The 21,810-nt window shown below is 32.9% G+C and overlaps 2 protein-coding genes and 2 long non-coding RNA genes across 7 annotated transcripts in view; 2 read left to right on the top strand and 2 right to left on the bottom strand.

Moving 5' to 3' along the window:
• Window positions 1-12,507, bottom strand: part of LOC135129504 (uncharacterized) — an 83,848-nt gene extending 71,341 nt beyond the window's left edge. For both annotated transcript variants that reach the window (XR_010280590.1, XM_064056667.1), the window contains exon 1: window positions 12,279-12,507. Coding sequence is in view for 1 of the 2 variants with exons in the window: in XM_064056667.1 (XP_063912737.1) it covers window positions 12,279-12,341 (63 nt within the window). In the remaining variant the exon portion in view is untranslated. The remainder of the gene's footprint in view (window positions 1-12,278) is intronic.
• Window positions 7,125-7,479, bottom strand: LOC135129358 (uncharacterized). The gene is made up of 3 exons (XR_010280566.1): window positions 7,390-7,479; window positions 7,251-7,313; window positions 7,125-7,201 (listed from the first exon to the last, which is right to left on the bottom strand). It is a non-coding gene; the product is annotated as an uncharacterized LOC135129358 (long non-coding RNA).
• Window positions 8,477-10,877, top strand: LOC135129392 (uncharacterized). 3 transcript variants are annotated; one of them, XR_010280571.1, is made up of 6 exons: window positions 8,477-8,499; window positions 8,551-8,795; window positions 8,847-9,293; window positions 9,344-9,466; window positions 9,741-9,966; window positions 10,581-10,877. It is a non-coding gene; the product is annotated as an uncharacterized LOC135129392 (long non-coding RNA). The 3 variants fall into 3 exon arrangements; XR_010280573.1 differs by having other exon boundaries at window positions 9,727-9,966; XR_010280572.1 differs by having other exon boundaries at window positions 9,508-9,966.
• Window positions 12,508-12,929: 422 nt separating the features above from the next.
• On the top strand, window positions 12,930-21,241 carry LOC135129440 (putative nuclease HARBI1). Its single transcript, XM_064056593.1, has 7 exons — window positions 12,930-12,944; window positions 13,104-13,151; window positions 13,837-13,924; window positions 19,631-19,758; window positions 19,826-20,462; window positions 21,022-21,104; window positions 21,146-21,241. The coding sequence occupies exons 1-7, from the start codon at window positions 12,930-12,932 to the stop codon at window positions 21,239-21,241; spliced, it is 1,095 nt and encodes a 364-aa protein (XP_063912663.1).
• Window positions 21,242-21,810: the final 569 nt, after the last annotated feature.

Below are 21,810 nucleotides of genomic sequence, written 5' to 3'. Positions count from 1 at the left end.
GCTATATTTTTTACTCAACAGTTTGTGCGGTTTGCCGCCTGTTTTCGAGATTGACCTTACCATCATCGGGTAATGGCAACACTTTTTTGTAAACCCAACTCTAAAAAGAAACAGAAAAGATAAGGGTCGCCAACAGTTCTATCGGAATAGTCATTCGAGTATTACACCTTTCCAAATTTTGCAAAAGCAATCATTCAGAATCCCAGGTCTTTGAGTGAATTTTCGAATACAGTGCCTTTCCAGAAGTGAGGAGCTGGATATAATTTTGCAAAATAGGTGCAGTCATTTCTTTTGTTGATTTGCACATGGTGGAATGACGGATTTGAAAGGAAAGGTATCCCTCGAATATCTTAAAAGCCTACACACCATCCAATGTTTTTTTGGGACGTGCTTCGAACCCCAGGCAGCTGATTTTCCGAGTAAAGTGCTCTGCGGACTTGTCGTTTGTATGGTCTTATAAAAACTGGTAATCAATATTGTGCAAACTAAACTAGAACTTGTGGTTCAAAGTGTTTCTTATTTTTGCTGATAACGTGGATAAACAAGGTATTTTTGTTTTTAAAAAATTATAAATAGTTATAAAATAGAGTAATAAATGGCTGAAACAAAGACAAAACGTCCTTCTGGTGCATTTTTTCGAAAAATAAAAATAAAAAAAGACGCCGAAAAGAAACAATTACATGGTGCAATGTCAAAATACTTGAAGCTAGATAGTCAAGCATCCACTTATACGCCAAGAGCGGTTGTTGAAGATAAAGAAATAGGTGTAAAACTGTGGCATCAGCGTAATTTATCCACCGTTTACATTTAGATATGTCAGTATTCATAAAACAGAACAAGCCTTCTGGGATCGTGAAAATGGCGCAGTCAGTAGCAGCTGCAAAAATTTTAGAAGCCGCGAAAAATTCGCCGTAAATTTCAATTTGAGTGAGCAACGAACCCCTTCGACGTATTTCAACATCTGGAAGAATCAGAGAAAAGATCCTTGAACACTGCCCATAAAGAAAGCCGAGAAAAAGTGAATTTGAAAAAATTGATAGGATCAATAATTTTACACTAACTTCACTTTGATAAATAAAGTAAATCAAGATGCTCCGGAAAACTCGTTTAGTCAAATAACGAAGTAAGGTGGAGAGGAAAGGAAAAAGAATATATCAAAGTATTATACATCTAAGAGAAATAAACTTAGTATGAGAAATGCAAGATTACACGTCAGAGTGTATCAGCTGAAGAGTAATTAACAATCGATTCTTACATAATTTCTTTTCAACTTATTGCAAATAATTCAAAAATTTTTGCGAAAATGCAACTGAAATAGAATGAAAGGATATGAAATGTTAACGTAAAACATTTGTCTATTCTATTATTTTATAAGTCCCTAACAGCTTACAAATTTCTGTGGCGTCAGGGAATTGTTTTACATATTATTATATATAAATAAACGATGGATTGGCCAGAATGAACTTCAAGCAGGCTTTATGAAAAATTTTTTAAACAAATATAAAGAAATGCTGTTTTTCAAGAGGCCGAAAAAACTGCACAATAATTTTTGAGGAAATGATTATTTCAAAAAAATTTGAATGTAGTAAGGATATGGATGTTTTGAAAGATACGAGGAGACACAGATCATCTAGGAAGGAAACCTCTTGTAGGAACATGTGTTAATTTTCTTAGAACTATAATTACCTGTTACTTTTTGTCATGCAAACAAATGAAAAATTTTGGTACAGTTAATTTAAGAGTTAACAGAAACATTCCAAAAATATAATTGCACACTAAATCAATCATCAGACACAATGTTAAAGATCGTACATGAAAATTAATTCTTGAAAATATAACTCACAACTGCAGTAGTTAATCGTCGACTGTTTGTTTCGGTGGCTGATGTTCTTGATGTGACTGTCGTTTTGTGTTGTTTAGTGTTTAATTATTTAATATGATTGCAAATATGTCGGAAATTAACAGTATAAATGAAAATGAAATGAATGCACTAATCGCAAACTCGCACTCTAAGCTGATTCCACAAAGTTACGATGGTGCCAATGTTATGAGTGGTGTACAAACAAAAATAAAACGGAAATATAAATATGCTTATGTTGTGCATTGTTATGCCCTTCAGTTAAATTTAATTATGCAAAAGGCCACAAGTCAGAATGCCAAAGTAAACATTTTTTTCTCAAATCTATCGGCAATTCCAATTTTTTTTTCAAGTTCTACTCATAGAGCAGATGTGTTAGAAGAAATCGTGAACAGGAAGTTGCGAAAAGTTGCTGCTATATGTTGGAATTATAACATACGCACCGTAAATGTTGTTCATGAAAATCGGGAAAAATTAATTGAATGTTTCGAAGAAATCGAGGAAAAGTGTCAGAAAACAGTTACTTGTAAAGAGGCATATAGGTTACGAAGATCTCTTGAAGATCCAAATTTTATATTTTGGCTTAATTTATTTCACAAAATTTTTCCACTATAACTATTATAGAACCAAGGAATTTAACCCTCAGAGCATCAAGCGGGGTCCCAAAGGGACCCCAGCGAGCGTCTTCTGTAAATAACTTTTTATATATGTATATTTTTTTGAAGTTGTCCTTCTTAATATGTGTCATCTTAACCTTTGTAAATATTAATTACATATCAGTTTTTAAAAATATTTATTTTATAATTTTATATTCACTAGAATATGCACTGGGGTCGGTCTGGGACCCTGCTTGGTACTTTACGTTAGACAAAATTTTAATGCTCTATCGACTTTAAATCCGTATTTTTCAATGTCCTCTTTAGAACTCCCAGTAACTAGTTCGGTTTGGTTCATTTCATTTAATTTGTAGTTTACTCTCGTGCGAAACATTACGTGCAATGAATCGAAGAAGAACTTTATCAGAATTTGAGTTAGCTGAAATTGGAGTTAATATTGCTCAAGATATCAGTGATAACGAATTAGTACTTGACGACGATGGAGATAATTTTGATTACAACAGTGACGCGCCAGAAGTCTCTAAAAGTGAAGATAATACTAGTAAGATTGACGAAGAAGAAGACGAATTTTCTGGTAATGAACCAGACGACGACAGCGATGAAAACTCTTCGAATACTGAAACCTTGGTTCCAAAGTCTGAACGCATTTGGACTTCTCAACCGCCCAAAGCAACAAGACTTACACAAAATATTGTCACAGGACAACATAGTTCTACACATTACTGCGATGGCTTGAACATTAAAGGATATATAATGTCTTTTTATTACTGACGAAATTAAAGACATAATTTGCAGTTAAACTGATGAAAAAGGGAATTTTCTTCTTCTCCGTATGCAATGGTGACAGTCGACGAACAGTGTCCTTTTCGTCGATATATAAAATCAAAACCCGATCGCTACGGAATACAAGTATGGGCCTGGGCAGATGTTCAAACTTCATATTGCAAGTATACATCGGTAAATTGCAAGGAAATCAACCCGAAAAAACCAAGGTAGTCGAGTTGTAAAAGACATGGTAGAACCACTTTACAGCTCGGGTCGAGGTGTAGCAACAGGTAATTTCTTTACTTCCGTGCCCTTAGCAGAAGAGCTCCTGTCAAATCGACTAACTTTGATCGGCACAGTCAGAAAAAATAAACCAGACACACCAGATGTTTTGAAATCTTTGCATAATAGAGAACAACTAGCCTCTAAATTTGTGTTCTACCACAAAGTAACCACGGTGTCGTATATGCCAAAAAAAGGAAAACTATGTAGTTCATTTACTTTCAACCCAGGATTTTTTTTTGTTAGCCAACTATGTTGGTAAAGTTGCTATAGAATTGAAAAAAATTGGTCGAAAGTTATTTCGACAGAACTTCCCTCGCTTCTGGTTTCACTTTCTATAATAAATTGACATATTTATTAATTTACAGCGCTGCCAGCATTATTTTTTCTAATTTACAGGACCACGCACTCGAGACGGCAGCCATCGATGAAGGCCATTTATATATTCTTATTAAACAAATAATTAATGCCTACATGCGAATAAGAATGTTTAATTTGAGCAAAAGACTTTCATATCTTGCTCAAGGCACTTCCATTAGGCATGTGTACACGAAATTGGTATTGTTTTCGCATCAATAAATATATTGAAGTATAATTATGTTTATTTATTCGTATAAGGTGAAATATATTTTAGTTGTGATTTATTATTAGGTGATTTTAATTAATGATTTTAAACTTCCCGCTAAATAATCAAGCAGTTGTCTAGGGATATCAAGTTCTGTTAGTGATTTGTGATTATGTTGGCAACAGTCAACTGATAAAATGGCTGCTTTCAATTTTACCAAGGATTTTGGGTCTGTGCAAAGGGAAGCTCATTCTCCCTCTCCATATCTCTGAGTCTGAGTCAGAACAGTGTTCCCGCGACCGCGTGTTTTAAACAACATACATATTAAGATGTAGATTTTTTGTTAGAAGAAAATGCCGACTTTTTAAGGCCCACGGAAAAGCAGTAAGGGAGAATGGTCCCAAGAGAATCTGAATAGGGCAGTAGATGCGGTAACAGTCTAAGGAAGACACTTACTTCGGTGCAATAGATAGCTTCATGAATCTTGCACGCATTACAAGGATTACTGAATGAGATGCGGAAAAAAAATAAAGGTCGCATTTAACCATGGCCAAATATCATCTTGTTATTAAATATAATATGTGCTATCTCTCCCTTACTTAATGCGTGATCTCCCCCCACCTACTTTGGAAGAGATTGCGAAATGCATTTTTTTTATTTGTTCCATATTTTCGTATTATTTTGTATTAGAATTATTCTATATGTTTTTTTCATAAATATAATAACCGTTTCACTGATATATTTCTATTTCGCCCTCATGAAATCATTATAAGCAAATATATGAATTGTTTTCAAAACATGCGCGATATATCCCGGTTTTACCTTATACAAGTTCTTGCTCGTTATTGTAAAAAATATAAAAAAAAAGGGTTACAAGTATAAAATGGAAAACAATAAAAAATTCTTATCCAGAGACCATACATCAAAACATTAAAATTAAAATTCCTAGAAACTTATCTCAGGTAGAAGAAGACTACCCTAATGTAAAGTTTGTTCTCTTAGATGAAACATGGATATATAAAAACGGGTCTCCCATCAAAACAAGGGTTAATGATAATTTGCCGAACAAAACCTGAAGGTAATAGATTCACTGTGTTGCATGCTAAATGTTTTTCTAGTTTTCTGGATGGATACGGTTTACTTTACGGCTTACTCTAAGAACAATGGCTGATACGCATAAAAATACATATTTACTAAAAGTTTTTTAGCATCTATTTATTAGTAGTTACAGTAATTTATATGCATAACCTTTTACTTATACTTAAGTAAATACTTGCAATTTTCCAGCAAAAAACTTAAAAACTGATTAACGTAACTGTCATAAAAATAATTTTGTGATTTGTGTCATACGTACGAATTTGGTTACAACATGAGTTCTTCAGACTCCGAAACCGATGAAGAAAGTACTGAAACTACTGAAATAAACAACAAGCAGGAAAGATTTATTTCAATTTTAAAGAAATGGCCGATATTATTAACCAAATCGCAAACACCAAACAGCCGAGAGAAAAAATAAGGCTGTTCTAAGTAAGTTCGCAACCCAATACGCCATAGATTATGGAGAATCTATGACGGAACCAAAAATATTAAAAAAGATCAACAACATGAAAACAGAAATTAAAAAAATACCGACTTGAAAAAAACAGGAAATAAACAAATTAAATTAAAACGATGTTAGGAAGATTTCATAAAATTATTGGATAGTGGTAACCGCAATCCCATTATCCACCATAGATAAATAAAAATTGGCTGATGTATAAACAAATTTCCAAGTCACTTTTTTTTTTCAAGTTTGTAATCCGGAAATCCTGTAAATTTCCAAAACGTGAAAATTGGTGCGATTATCGTGTAAATGTGGCTACTAGTTGATGCCATTTTAGTAATATAGTTGCGATCAATATGGTTCATTGAAAATGGTATATTTTGTTTACTGACTCAATTTCGTGGAACAGGAAGATATGCATCGTCATTTAATTTATTATTGTTTTCAAAACAATTGCCTGTGACTTTTATTTTGATATTTTTGACCAGTGTCGGATTCCTAAAAATATAACACACACATAAATAATATTAAATAAGAGCATCTTTTGGCTTTCAGAGTGTAAATTCAGTACGAAACAATATAGGTCGCCCGTTTCCGGCTATCTGTCTGAGAGAAGCTTATACTTATTATTATTCATACGAAAGTCAGTATTTACGTGTAAATTTCAGTATTTAGTATTTACTAAACTTTATGCATATCACTCCAAGTAATAAGTAAATACTTATAAGCTTATACTTATTATTATTCATACGAAAGTCAGTATTTACTTGTAAATTTTAGTTTTAATAATAATGAAAAAACTTTCAGAGTTTAAATAATATATTTGTAGTCACTGCTACACGTGTTTCGGTACACAGTACCGTCTTCAGGCAGAAGAGAAACTGGGGTTTTACAGAGCTATTCCTGAATTTATACCTGATTTAACAATGGTGTTTTCAAACTTATGTTAAGTAAGGGAGATTTGTTTATTTCGGTTTGGTCGTTCATTAGTGTATTTAATCTATTGTACCTATTTATTTCCAGACATTCTAACGCGTTTAATTTTGCGCCTTTATTTTCTATGTGTAAAATTTTGAATTCGTCGTTGAAATTATGCTGTTCTTGGATAAGGTGGTTCGCGTACGTAGAATTTGATTTTTTGTTGACAAATGCTGATTTATGTTCTAAAAGAAATAAATAGGTACAATAGATTAAATACACTAATGAACGACCAAACCGAAATAAACAAATCTCCCTTACTTAACATAAATTTGAAAACACCATTGTTAAATCAGGTATAAATTCAGGAATAGCTCTGTAAAACCCCAGTTTCTCTTCTGCCTGAAGACGGTACTGTGTACCGAAACACGTGTAGCAGTGACTACAAATATATTATTTAAACTCTGAAAGTTTTTTCATTATTATTAAAATTAATATGGAGTTTAAACACGTATCAGCCTCATCAATACAAACAGTAAATTTTAGTATTTAGTATTTACTAAACTTTATGCATAACAATGATAAGAGGTTGCCATAAAACTATGGGAGGTGATTTCTTCAAAGAATGGGTGCAAAACCAGTTAATTCCTGCTCTGGAATTTGACGTGTTCGAAACTGTGATTGTTAAATAACGCACATTACCATTCTGTTCGCCTTGAGAAAGCCCCTATTCGCCCAAGTAATAAAATTATAATGCAAGATTTTCTAGAAAAATGTAATATTGGTTTTGAACCAACCTTCACAAAAAAGCAGCTGCAGAAATTAATTGAAGCTCTCTGACCTAATTGTCCCACAAAATATGAAATTTACAAAATTCGTGTCAAAAACGGAATAGATGTATTGCAGCTTTCTCTTATCACTGTGAGAATAATCCCTTGAAACTGAACAATAGACTCATGGGCTGAAGCAATAACTAGCTTTACTCCTGAAATGTGGAGAAATAGTATTAAGTACTGTGAAGAACTCAATCGCGACGATTGATGCAAATATATGGGCAGTTTCAGTGTTCAAGACATTCCACTAAATAAATAATAAACTTGGCAGAAGATGCAGACTCTGATTTTTTAATTTCGTCAGATGATGAGTCAGATCTGAAAATTATAGATGTTTCCAGTACTTCTCGTTCTCATTTTTGATTTTTTAATAAATTTTTTCTTCACCTACATTTTATTTAGATTAGAGCATTATTCAGGTATAAGTAGGGTCAAGCAGTCCAGAGTTCTTAGGTTAAAATTCAAGTCCGCTATAAATGCTAAAACCATCAACGTGCTGAATGTAGGTACACACAATCCTCACTATTCATTAAATAGCCATTAACAACAATGCTTATTCCGCAAATTCTGTATGTAATAACCGTCGCCTGCGTTGACAGTTGCGCTGATAAAGCCTGCCGAATAGCGAAATTGGACGATATGCAAAATTTGGACACATTTTGCTGAGGGCGCTAGTTATCCTTCGTTGACAGGTGACCAATTTGAATGTACAGAAGAAATTGTTGGTTTATGATGTTCTGTGTAGGTTTAGGATTGTTGGTGAAGTTTTTCATTGATTATTATTGATTGATGAAAATGGTTTCGGTTAGTCAGTTACACACCTTCTTACACCTCTCTCTTACACACTTGTTAGTCACGTTATACATCATCACGACAAAAAATTGTAGTGAAATAAAAATGAAAAGTTACTCAGAAAGTTTAACAGTGGGCTAACCTGCGGATTTTCGTTCAATTTTTCTAAAATGATTGATTTATCAACGTACGCAAATCCCAAATAGATTAGCTGGAAATTAGCGTTTGTTAACTTCGTTCGTGGTATGCAGTACGTTAGTGAATGTAGGTACACCTAACCTATTTTTTTTTTTATATGCGAGTCACCTACATAATAATGTTGAAAGGTAATAATTGTATCAATGTTTATATACTCTTACTAAAAATTATAATTTTAGTGAAACTGAACAGAAATGGAAGGAACTCTTTGGAAGCATAAACAGATTGCTAGTAAAAATGAAACAATAAATTAAATTATTGCTGCTGGAAGAATTAAATTTAGTGAGTGGGGATTGAGTTACAGACAAATTCAACACAAATCGGCCCGTGTTTCTGCCTGAAAGGCAAAATAACGCTTGAAAGTTATTCAGATTAAAATTACACTAGTAATATGCTAAGAAAGAAGACTCAAGGTAGAATTCAAGTATGTAAATTAATTAAACATGTAACATTTATAACTTCAGAATTTTTCTAGATAGTGGTTTAGTTTCTAGCTTCCTCTTTAAAGTATTTGAATTTTGGCTAATTTGGCAACCAATATTCTGTAGGACTGGCTTGCTGACTTTCTCTATTAAAATGTCTGCCAGAAACAACCTGTGCTGTTCGCAAGTAAAACAGTCACTCTGTGAGACAGGAACTTGCAAAATTTTATGAATCACTGCTAGTGGTGAAGAGTCAGTCCGAAGGAAAGGTATTATGTTCAAAATAAACTGTGTTACTGCAGCTATAACAGATATAAACGGTGTTGATGGATATCTCAGAGAACCTTTGTCATGTAGATATATCAGATCAAGTAGTTTATTACTAGTTGCAGGAGTTGATATGTCTGTAAGGCATTCAATACAGCCAGCTATACGTTCTTCTATTGTCCTTACAACATATCCGGCTATCCATGCAATAGCAGCTGATTCACAGTTTTCAGGTAAGTTGGCATTTGATACAAACAAAATATTATTAATTAATTCTCCATAGGATGGCACTTTCTTTGCAAAAAAGGCTTCATCATGTGCACCATCAACTTTCTTCAGATTAATGTCAACTGTAGACCAACTAGAGAAAATATGTTTTGAAGACTGTGCCACATCTTCATTTTTGGTATTTCCATATTCAGAAGCTATAATTATACCAGTCTGCAGAATTTGTTTAATAGCGTACTCTGCCGCTCTGGCATCAGTCATGTCGTTAGAGCCTCCTCTGAGGCGAATGCTGCTGAAAAACGATTCTATTGGGTCAGAACTGAACCTCCTAGTCAGTACATAGTAGAATCCATTTTGTAATAGGTAGTTAATGCACTCAAAAGTTGCTACACTGGTGAAAATTAAAGCTTCCGCTGTTTCGTCACTTAGTCCTTTCAGATTTTGCTTTTTAGAACATTCCTGGATGCTTTGAATATACAAGGGGAACTCATTCTTCAACCAAGTCAGTCGCTCGTCGGAAACTTTTCTGTATGGGGCGGTATCAGGATCCAACTGATGTATGTGCTGTAATGGATCACTAACATCATGTATTTTGAAAAATCTATGCATCATTTCCATAAATTTAATAGTAGAACCAGCCTTAGAAAACTCATAATTACTAGTTTTATGTTTCTGCAGGTAAATTAAAAGATTGGAAATCACTGGCGAAAATATTTGAACAGCCCTTAAAACATTCATCTTTTCGAATGTATTAGGCTCAATGTGCTTTTTGGTTAAAAATTTTACTGGCTTTGTGATCATATCTTTTTGAATGTTGTATATATTTTTAAGATAAATTGATGAAATTATCCCATTGTTATCAGCCATGTTACGGCTTAAAAATATATTGCGGGCATTTTTAATTGCATGGCAATAGTCAAACGACATAAAAAATTGCAATCCATCCACAACTGGATGAGGAATGCTTGTTTTTAGAGACCCATTTCCAAAATGACGAAACAAGGCAACATTAGATTTGTGATTGTCCCCAATTAATCGAATAATGTTGAAACCGCAATTTGTGACCTCTTGTAAAATGCACATTGTCATTTCGTACAACTGTTTTCCAGATGTGCCTCTGCTGAAAAAATAGGCAACAGGAATAGTAAATTTTCTGTAAAAGCCGTGGATCACAAAGCATAGTAATTTATTTGCTATTTGGGTCCTTGTGCCGATGAAACTTTGATTGTCAGTGTTTTCTACCCCATAAAATTTGTCTTCTGATCTGCTATAGTACATTCGCTCTTTTATAGCCATCTCATCTACTATAAGAGATACAAGACGCTCTTTTGGATCCTGATATTTGGCTGCCTCAACTGAAAGTCTCTGTCGTATGAGCTGTGTAATACCAATGCTTGGACAAGCTACATATTTTGCAATGGTAGAACGGCAGGGAGCTCGAATAAAAAGTCGTCGACCCAGATCATAGCCCTTTGGTGAAGCAAAGCGCCAAGCAACGCAATATCTTAGTGTAGTTTCTGACCACCTAGGACGTTTTAAATTGTAATTTGCTATTTGTTCTAAAATAAATATAGCTGTGATGTCATTTTTGCTGGCGTTCTTTTCAATTTGTTCAATTTTTTTAGATGTGTGTTCGAAGTGGTTAAAAAATTCTTGCAAATGTTGTTTTTCAAGTTCAAGCGTAGCAATTTTTTTTTGCAAGTCTTTATTTTCTTTTCGTAATGCAGTACTTTCAATGTCTTGTACATTGACTTGAACTGCAACATTGTTTGACTGAAATTAAATTACATACTCTAATACTTAATTATTTATATAAGCAGAAAAGTACTATACCGATTTGTCCAATTGTTTTCTTAAAATTTGATTTTCTTTTTCATAAAATAAACACAATTTTTCGAGTTCAGAAATTTTGTCCAGTGGTGATGTTTGGTCATGCTATTAGGAATTTGGTAAGAATGGTTAAGGATGGTAGGTTTTACACTTACAGGTTGGTTGTCGGGATTAGGTAATCGTAATTCACATGGCTCTTGCAGGAGAGGACTTGGTTTTCGGAGGGTTTCAATATTTTGGGGAGCGAGATCTAAATACCAGTAAAATCTATTGAACAGGAATGTCTATTGCAAAAACTTACCTTTATTAAACTGGGGAACTGCATGGCTTTTTAGCCTGCATCTACCCACAGAATCGTAGACAAAATCATTTTTATTAAAATGAAGAATACAGACTTTTGCCCTCTCCGAAGGAGGTTCAAAGTTTTCTTAAATGAAATTAACGTTCATTATTACGTTATATCAAGAATTTTATTTATTTTTTAATAGATAAAGAATGCAAACCTTTCAAATTTTCCCCAAGAGTGATACTTTTTATCCACGCAGAAAACCTCTGCTTCTGCGTTGGAAACTCGTGGTAGGTAACATTTGGATCACTGTTTGAACAGGATGGTATACAACAATGCATTTTTAATCGTATTTTATTAGTTCAAAATTACGAAAATTACATATACAAACAAATGCGTCAAATTCAAATTTGAACTGTCATTCAAGGATAACTAGCGCCCTCAGAAGGAAAATGGCGTCGAAAGTAACTACTGGATTATCTGTCAAAGGTGGCTATTCGGCAGGCTTTATCAGCGCAACTGTCAACGCAGGCGACGGTAATAACAATGAAAGACAACTCTTAACTTTTGACAGAAGACAGAAGACAGAAGCCAGAAGCAGACAAATGACAAATCTAACCTCTTTTTAATTTGTTGCTCCCTAAAAATCACTAGCGCAGTGACCGCCTTTATTTTTGTAGAAAATTGCGACGTTGGTGGACTTGAGAAAAAATAGAGTCTAGTTATGACCGTGAGATTCGTGTCCTCTTTTTAACAAAATGAAATCTGGTCACTAGCGTTATTTATTGATTTCATAACAACAAAACCTTTACTGAGAACATTTCTCCTCTTATTGAGAATGTTATTGTTAACAACAGGAATTTCAAACACTCACCACATGTGTTGACGACGAAAGGCAAGCCACATTTTTTGTTTCCAAAACACCCATCATTTTCATCTCCGTTTCAATATTGCCAGGAACCAGAAAACATTGGTAAAGTTAATTAACGCGAAAACACGAAGAAAGACACGAATATTGAATCAAACAAACACTTAAACAATGCAAAAAAAAACACAACACCCTCATGTCTTCGCACAGAAATAAACACGACCATCGACCACACCGAAACTGAAGTACTTCGACAGAAACAACCAACGCGCAAACGACGCAAACGCAGACACAACATATGCCAAATTGGTTAGATTAAGAAAGTAGTAGCTTATACAACCGTTCACATCATGAACAAGATAAAAATTAAACCTAAACATACAGTAATAATAATCAGTAAGATATGTCTTATTTATTAGTAATCTGCTACCACACTAATACTAAAATGTTGTTGTATGTTATTTTAAGTTTACGTTCATCTAATAATATACTTGTAGGTGTATGTTTGGTTGCCTATATAAGAATTTAAATTTTCTTTATATTTAAAATTAGGAAGTATACATTTACTTATGAATTATACTTGTGCTAAGTACAATGTAAGCAAATGCAATTAATGTTTAATTTGGCATATTTAAGTTTTGCTTGGGGCTGGTGGAAATGACACTCCAGCATGTATGTACTTCCTGTTATCGAAGTTGAAATGATCGACACTGGTATTTAATTTAAATAAAAATTTGTCATTGACACGGAGGTAGAATGAAAATAGGAAAGATAATTTGAAAAAGCGGCTGGTACCGCGTTTTCGACTAGGGTCATAAATGGCTTTTTCAGCTCCCAGAAACTAGTCGTTCCAGTAGCGTATTCGAAAGCGTTTGCCGGGTACTGGGCATAAAACACAAAAATAATTTAATAAGACAGAATATAAAATCGGTTGCAATAAATATTCTTTTTACCATAATTAAGCAAACTGCAAGAGGTTTTTACTATCTATAAACTTACATCCTCATTTTAAACCGAACGGCACCAACCCTGATCCTCCGTTGTGGACCGATTGTAGTACCCATGGTTATTTATTATTAATAAAAGATCATAACTTAACTTCGTTGAGCGCTTAAAAGAGACAGCTCAAAACATTTGGATCCGGTGCAGTAACAGCAGCTCAAGAACAATTTCTCAGAATTGGTAACTCGAACAGTTCTTATTGATCAAGCTGTGTGAATAATGCATATTGAGTTGCATACCTCAAATCGGAGTTGTTTTATCTAAAATACATATGTAAAGTTCAACTATCGCTATTTGGAGGTAAGTTCACTGGGGATTATGGACTAATTAGCACTTGGGATGATTTATTGCTTACACCCTGTTGTAAATATGTCCATCGAGACGACGGCCCGCAGCGTACCGTTTCTTTTCATTGAAATAGTATTCCTGGCAATGACCATGTAATAATCCGAATAACAAAAGAAAATAACCAAGTAAAATCTTATTAATAATAGTCAACGAGTATTCCAATATAAATACATTACTGAGACAGAAAAATTTTAGTTAAGGCTCTTCCTTACAGTCATTAAAATCTGCCGAAATACGGCAAAACGCCACTTCCAATATCATCCTTACTATAGCACTTGAAGACTTGTGCGACATATCTATTTGTTCGTGATACAAAAATCTTCATGGAAATAGTTTTTATATTGCATTAAAGGCTTCCGTTTTTTTAATAAAATATAAAAACAGAAAAACTTATTTTTCTCTTTGAGCCAAAACTATAACGTATTTTGGCTTAAAAAAATCTGACAGTGTAGGTAATATTATTGCTCACCTGGGGCTAATAATTATTTTTTCGTTAAACTATCCATTTTTTAGTTATTGTTGATTAAAGCAAGACCTAAACAAGGCATTTTTTCTAAATGTAGGCAACCAAACATCTTCTTTCGTCAAGAACGAGCCAAGAAAGTGTATGATTTACGATAGGGGTTGGCCACTATTGAGAGATTATAGGGATTTAATACCTTTGTTGAGAAAATATGCAAATGAGGTGACCGTAGTGTGTTCTACCTGAAGGTTGTGGAATCGTACAATTATGTAGGAGTATTATATTAATCTAATTTCAGAATAACAAATAAATAACCGAGTTTGGATTTTTTACAAAACTGCCTAACTTGTTTCAACAGCTATAATTACTGCTGATCCCAAATGTGAGATAAATTAGACAAATTTTAAAATTATCAATCACTGAAAAAGAAAAGAATAGAATAACTTTTTCCAAAGCACACAATGAAGACTCGATTATATGTGACACTAATAATCCAATGTATGTGTTGAATTACTTACATATCTTTATACATATTATAGCCTCTTCTAAATTTAAAAATGTATATAAATTTTTTTGACTGAGATAGAGTATAATAAATATAATGATATAAAAATAAATAATGGTCTGTAAATCATAAATCTTTTTTTATTATAGGACGAAGCTGCTGATTTCGACTCCATCGTGAATCAATAATTTCTGGGAGCATGGCTTTTAAATAAAATTTTTCCAAATAATTTTCCATTTTTTTTTTATTTATTTGTTATTCTGAAATTAGATTAATATAATACTCCTACATAATTGTACGATTCCACAACCTTCAGGTAGAACACACTACGGTCACCTCATTTGCATATTTTCTCAACAAAGGTATTAAATCCCTATAATCTCTCAATAGTGGCCAACCCCTATCGTAAATCATACACTTTCTTGGCTGGTTCTTGACGAAAGAAGATGTTTGGTTGCCTACATTTAGAAAAAATGCCCTTTTTAGGTCTTGCTTTAATCAACAATAACTAAAAAATGGATAGTTTAACGAAAAAGTAATTAATCATTAACTGAGGTAGACGGCGGAATATACAAGAGAACGACATAAGAGGCTGATAACGCACCTTCAATTTCATGATTATATTATCCATAGATTTTAAATTGCTAAAGTCCACACGTACAGATTCTGGTTTAATTTCTGTAAAGAGAACACTTTTGTGAGCACCGATTAAGACACCTCCACCTCTATTCTTGGAAGTTGCTAGAAAATCACGATCTTTTCTGATGACATTGAAATTACTTGAATTAAAAAAACCACTACTATTGCTATTAGAATGCAGCCATGTTACCGTTAAAACAAATAGATCACAGTTAGTGAATAATGACGAATTAATAGCCGATTGCACCAGTTCCCTTTAAACTTTAAGCGATTTAAATTTTGCATTTTTGTTTTGTGTATGTTGCACTAGCTTGGTTAAAAGAGTTCAGGGTCCCTTATAGCCGATTGCACCAGTTCCCCTTAATTTTTAAGGGTTTAAAATTTTGCGCTTAAGTTTTGTGCATGTTGGACCAGATTGCTTAAAAGAGTTAAGTGTCCCTTAATGAAATAATAGTTAAGGGAAGGATCAACCATCGCTTAAACTACTAATTACGCTTAACTTGCCGTTTGACATCTATCGATCCGTAACATTTTTGTCAGTTCTTAGAGGTCTAGGTTCTAAAAGTGGGATTTGATGGTAACGAAGAACTCGAAGACCTTGCAGTTTTAGGTTTTTTAAATTGTGGTATACCTCGTGCCGTTTATCAAAGACAAAACTTTTTTGATGTAAAGCACGAAATACATTTTCGAAAATGGTTCCGTTTATCTCGTCAAAGTGTTTTAATAATAATAATAATAATGATGATTTATTCATTAGGATCAATACAGATCATTGAACACGTCAAACATAGAAACAAAACACACGTAACAGTGGAATAAACGCACATATAAATATGTGAGCATAGATATTATGCATGTGTGTATAAACGTTCTATACAATATATGTACAGTACATATAGAAAATTAGTTAAAGAGAAATCAAAAAGATATAAAATTTATAACTAGTGGACACTGTAGTACTCGTTATTTATGAAATATTTTTACTTCCCGAGCGTAAGCAAAGGAAGTATTGTAATCGAGTCCGTCGGCCGACTCTCTATTTTTACGTTTTCTCGATCTTTCATGACCCCTAGAAGAAGAAGAAATAGGTCTCCCATTTCCGTCTGTCTGTCCGTCTGTCCGTCTGTCTGCGTCCTGGATTTTTATTAGACAGATAATCTCCAAAATTCCTATACCGATTGTTGTGAAATTTTGTACTTATATTAGGAATATCATGTAGATGGTAAAACGCTAACCAAAATTTGTCTAATCATCCCCACCACTAATGCGATGACGTCACTTCAAAATTGTACATAGTAAATGGGTCTTAAATTGTATAAAATAACATAGTCCTACACATGTAGTTTACGACTCCGAATTCAGTTTTTACCCGAAACGTCCAGATTTTTGGAAAAAAAATCAAAATTATAAAACAACATTTTGCAATTTTATTTTGAATCTGGTAACCCGAATGTTTTAAAATGTTGCAGATGTTTTAAGGCTATAAAGAGCATCTTAAATCTTTAGTCAAAATATATTTTGTTATCCCCTCAAAAACTTGATGACGTCAGCTCAAAAGTTTGCCGAATAAATCCTATCTGAAATGTACAAAATATGATGCGTCTGTACTTGTGATATATCACTCCATTCATATTTTTTGGATTTGCATATACAGGATGACTCAAAAAAAATAATGAATGCGCAAAGTTTATTTTACTGAGTTACTCAGGAACTACAAAACCGAATGCTTCGAAATCTTGAAGATGTTTTAAAATTATCATAAGCATGGTAAATTTTTGATCAAAATGTATTTGCTCTTCCCCCCTAAAAAATTGATGACGTCACTCCAAAATTGTGCTGAATAAATCCTATCTAAAATGTACAAAATATGATGAGTCTGTCTGTACTTGTGATTTATCATTCCAATCATATTTTTTGGATTTGCATAAACAGGTGTCTCAAAAAAATTAATGAATGCGTCAATTTATTTTATTGATTTAATCAGGAATTACAGAACCGAATGCTTTGAAATCTTGGAGATGTTTTAAAGTTATCATAAGCATGGTAAATTTTTCATCAAAATGTATTTGCTCTTCCCCCCTAAAAAATTGATGACGTCACTCCAAAATTTTGCTGAATAAATCCTATCTAAAATGTACAAAATATGATCAGTCTGTACTTGTGATTTATCATTCTTATCATATTTTTTGGATTTGCATATACAGGGTGACTCAAAAAAATTAATGAATGCATGAATTTATTTTATTGGTTTAATCAGGATTTACAGAACCGAATGCTTTGAAATCCTGGAGATGTTTTAAAGTTATTATAAGCATGGTAAATTTTGTATCAAAATGTATTTGCTTATCCCCTCCAAAAAATTGATGACGTCAGCTCAAAAGTTTGCCATATAATCCTATTTAAAGTTTACAAAAGATGATGAGTCTCTTGTAATTTATCATTCCATTCATATTTTTTGGATTCGGATATACAGGGTGACTCAAAAAATTTAATGAATGCGCAAATTTATTTTATTGATTTAATCAGGAACTACAAAACCGAATCCTTTGAAATCTAATGTGAAAAAAAAATTAATAGGCATGCAGTCGTCACGTTTCCGATAGCGAGGGAAGTACTGTCTAAACTCTTTAGACCAATTTTTTTGATTTTCCCATTTTTCCATTTCTCAAGTTTTCAATGTTTCAGTTTGGGATTTTTTCACTGTTTCGATTCTTTAATTTTCCTTCCATTTTTAGGTTTTTCAATATTTCAGCTTTGGAATTTTGCAATATTTCGTTTCTTCGATTTTTCAAATTTTTGATATTGTGTTTTCTCGGTTTTTAAATTTTTCGATATTTTAATGTTTCAGTTTTTAAAGTTTTAGGTTTTTAGATTTCTCACTATCTCGACTTTTCGATTTTTCAGTTCCATGATTTTTCAATTTGTCGAATTTTTAAATTTTAGATTTTTTGTTCTCAATCATTCAATTTTCTGAGTTTTCAGGCTTAGATTTTTTTTGTTGTTCAATTCTTGGATTTATAAAATTTTTGTTTTTCAAATTTTCTTATTTATCAACTTACTGGTATTTCCATGTTTTGATTTTTTGATTGTTCAATTTCTCGATTTTTTGAATTTTTAGTTTTTGATACGATTTTTTTTTTCAAAAATTTTCAGTTTTTCTATTTATTGACTTTACGATATTTCAGTTTTATGATTTTTAATTTTTTTTATTTTTCAGTTTTCAATATTTGACATTTCTAAATTTTTCGAATTTTCAATTTTTCGATTAACTAATTTTTTGATTTTCCCATTTCTCTATTTCTTGATTTTTCAATTCTTTCTTCAATTCTAATTTTTCAATTTTTCGATTTCTGGATTTTTCAATGTTTCAGATTTGGGTTTTTTCACTTTTCCCGTTCTTCAATTTTCTTTCCATTTTTCAATTTTCCTTCCATTTTTCAGTTTTTCAGTATTTCAGTTCTGAGATTTTGCAATGTTACGGTTCTTCAATTTTTCCATTTTTTGATGTTTCGATTTCTCGGTTTTTCAATTTTTCGATAGGTATTTTAATTTTTCAATTTTTAAGTTATAGATTTTCCGTTAATTTTATTGTTTTCGTTGATGTTTTGATTTCTCGATTATTCGATTTTTCAAGTGCTCGGTTTAGATTTTTTGGTTTTCCAATTCTTCGATTTTTAGATTGTTCAATTTCTCGATTTATAGATTTTTCAATTTTTCGGTTTACCGATTTTTTTCATTTAAAATGTTTCAATTTTTCAATTATTAAGTTTTCGATTTTTCAATTCTGGTGTAATTTGAAAACGGTATTAATAATACATTTAGGCGAATAAACTAGTAGACGGGCTTGGTAAGTCTTGTTCGCTCTACAGTGTCTAAATTGTGTTTGAATAGTATAATAATTATCTTGAATATTAAAATTAATGGGTGGTATTAATAAAAGTAAGTATTTACTGATACTGACAGTTTTTTAAGGAAATGCTTACATTTGTATTAATAAAACATAAGTAAAACTGATGCTGAAAAGTATATGCTTATGTAGGAAAAGTACATGCTCATACTTTTTATCAAAATCAGTATTTACTTAAGACTGTATAAATAAAATCAAGCTGATACTTACAGAATTCAGTATCTACTTATAAATTTATAAGCATGCTATTTGACGTACTTACGACAGCAAAGACTTAAAAAAAATTGTGAAAAATGTTCAATTACGAAGTGCGTGCTCGCAAAACTTATAAACAACGCAGACAGAACCCTCCTGAACGGGATTTTATTCGATTATATCGTTTTACAAGTGAAAATATGATGTGGATGGCAGAACATTTTCTTGGAACCAGCAATGAAACAAGAGGCGGCAGTCTGGACACATTTACAAAAATGAAATTTTTTTGCGGTATGCAGCCGATCCAGGTTTTCAGACTGGAGTCGCCGAAGATATAGGAGTTAGCCAGCCTGCAGTTTCCTACACTATAAAGTGTGTTGCCCAAAAGATTATGAACAAAGCGCACATTTGGATTCGGTTTCCCCAGGTAAAACGACAGCAAATACTTTTTCTTGCCCTATCAGCTTGGCATGATAAATTTATCTGAATTGCAGGACAATGAAGCCATACAAGAAGAAAAACAGCGATGGTTAAGAAGATATAATTTTCCCACAGCAATTGGAGCTATTAGCTGCACATTAATAAGAATTAAAAAAATTCATGTATATAGACATGGCAATGAATACATCTGCAGAAAACAGTTCCCTGCTCTTAATGTGCAAGCAACATGTAACGCGGAGGAATATTTTACAAGTGTCAGTGCTGAGTGGCCAGGATCGGTACATGACAGTCGCATCTGGAGGAACAGTTCTGTGTGCCGGGTCTTCAGAACTTTTAATAATGCTGTACTATTGGGAGACCAAGGATACGGTATAGAAAAATGTCTGATGATTCCTTACAGAAATCCAGCCACACCAAGGGAAGAAACCTTTAATAACCTGTTAAAACGTGAGCGGGTTATAATAGAAAGATGTTTTGGGCAATTAAAGCAAAGATTTCCTACGCTCCAGAATATCATACGATTGCGTCTGCTTGTCATTCCTTCATTTATTGGAGCCTGTTTCGTTCTCCACAACGTAGCTAAACATCTTAAAGATGAGGCTGTACTGGAAGAAGAAAATAATAATGATAATGACGATGATAACCTAGATGAAGAAGATAATAATGATCCAGCACAAGAAGTTCAACGACGTGAAGGTCAAAGAAAAAGAAATGAATTAACTGAAATAATGTTTCAAAATATTTAATTTGTGTTTTCGCCTTGTTCAAAATAATAGGATTGTTTTTAACAAATTTTGCCACAAAAACTAAATCATTGTTTTTGTGGCAATCATCTATTCGTTCCTCATCACTAAACTCGTCACTTGTCGACATTTTTGGTTTTTTAAGGTGCCCAGCGCAGTCAAACGAGAATATAATTTTTTGAAATACGATGACTTGGATATTTTATGTATTTTGTGGATAAGCATAAACTTATCAAAATAAGTATTTACTTATAAGTATTAGCATCTTTTTATTAATATGGAAATAAGTATTTACTTTTAGAACTTCCTGATGCTTATAATAAATGCTAATACTTACAAGTATTTACTTATAAGCATTTACTTATTTTTATTAATATTACCCAATATGTCAAAAGAATACGAGAAATGATTATTCTGTGCTGAAGGTATGTTGTGGGCCGCCTGTCATAAATTATCATTATTCTGCATTATCGTCTTAGAATGTTTTTATGACCCATGTCCGGCAGTCGTCTATCCCAGCGCGTCAGGTAGATTAAAAGAAGAATTGCTGGTTGCGTTTAAGGCAACAAATGGCGCCCAATTCAAACTTGTCTCTCGTCTAGCGTTCTCCCTTAAGGCTCTTCCTTACAGTCATTAAAATCTGCCGAAATACGGCAAAACGCCACTTCCAATATCATCCTTACTATAGCACTTGAAGACTTGTGCGACATATCTATTTGTTCGTGATACAAAAATCTTCATGGAAATAGTTTTTATATTGCATTAAAGGCTTCCGTTTTTTTAATAAAAAATAGAAACAGAAAAACTTATTTTTCTCTTTGAGCCAAAACTATAACGTATTTTGGCTTAAAAAAATCTGACAGTGTAGATAATATTATTGCTCACCTGGGGCTAATATATTGTTACATTTATATACTCGTAAATCAATCGCTTTCATGTCACTAAATACTCGGTACCGATTGTTTTCGTTCGCCGATTAACTACGACCTTAATACGTAGCGCCATAGCGCCTATCACAACTACATTGAACACAGCTGTTTTCTTCGTTGATATTTTTTTTTTGCGTCTATTCGTTCCGTCTTACTGTAAATCTATCGCGGTGCGGCGCCTGATAACAATCGTAAATTCGCTTTTCATTACATAATTTTTATTTATTTACATAATTGTAAGCTTTCAGTCAGATTTTCATTTCGTTAAAGATACCTAGGAAAATTCTGAAAACTTTACCCATACCTGTATTTAATTTTTTTTCAATATAGATACATTTTTTTTTGCATCCCCTCTCTTTTCTAAGT

The sequence above is a fragment of the Zophobas morio genome, unplaced genomic scaffold (genome assembly GCF_036711695.1).
Source record: "Zophobas morio isolate AGI-343-1 ecotype UQ-CSIRO unplaced genomic scaffold, CSIRO_AGI_Zmor_V1 ptg000016l, whole genome shotgun sequence".
Taxonomy (NCBI): domain Eukaryota; kingdom Metazoa; phylum Arthropoda; class Insecta; order Coleoptera; family Tenebrionidae; genus Zophobas; species Zophobas morio.
The sequence above is the reverse complement of the archived record's forward strand: the minus strand, read 5'-3'. Positions and strand labels throughout refer to the sequence as shown.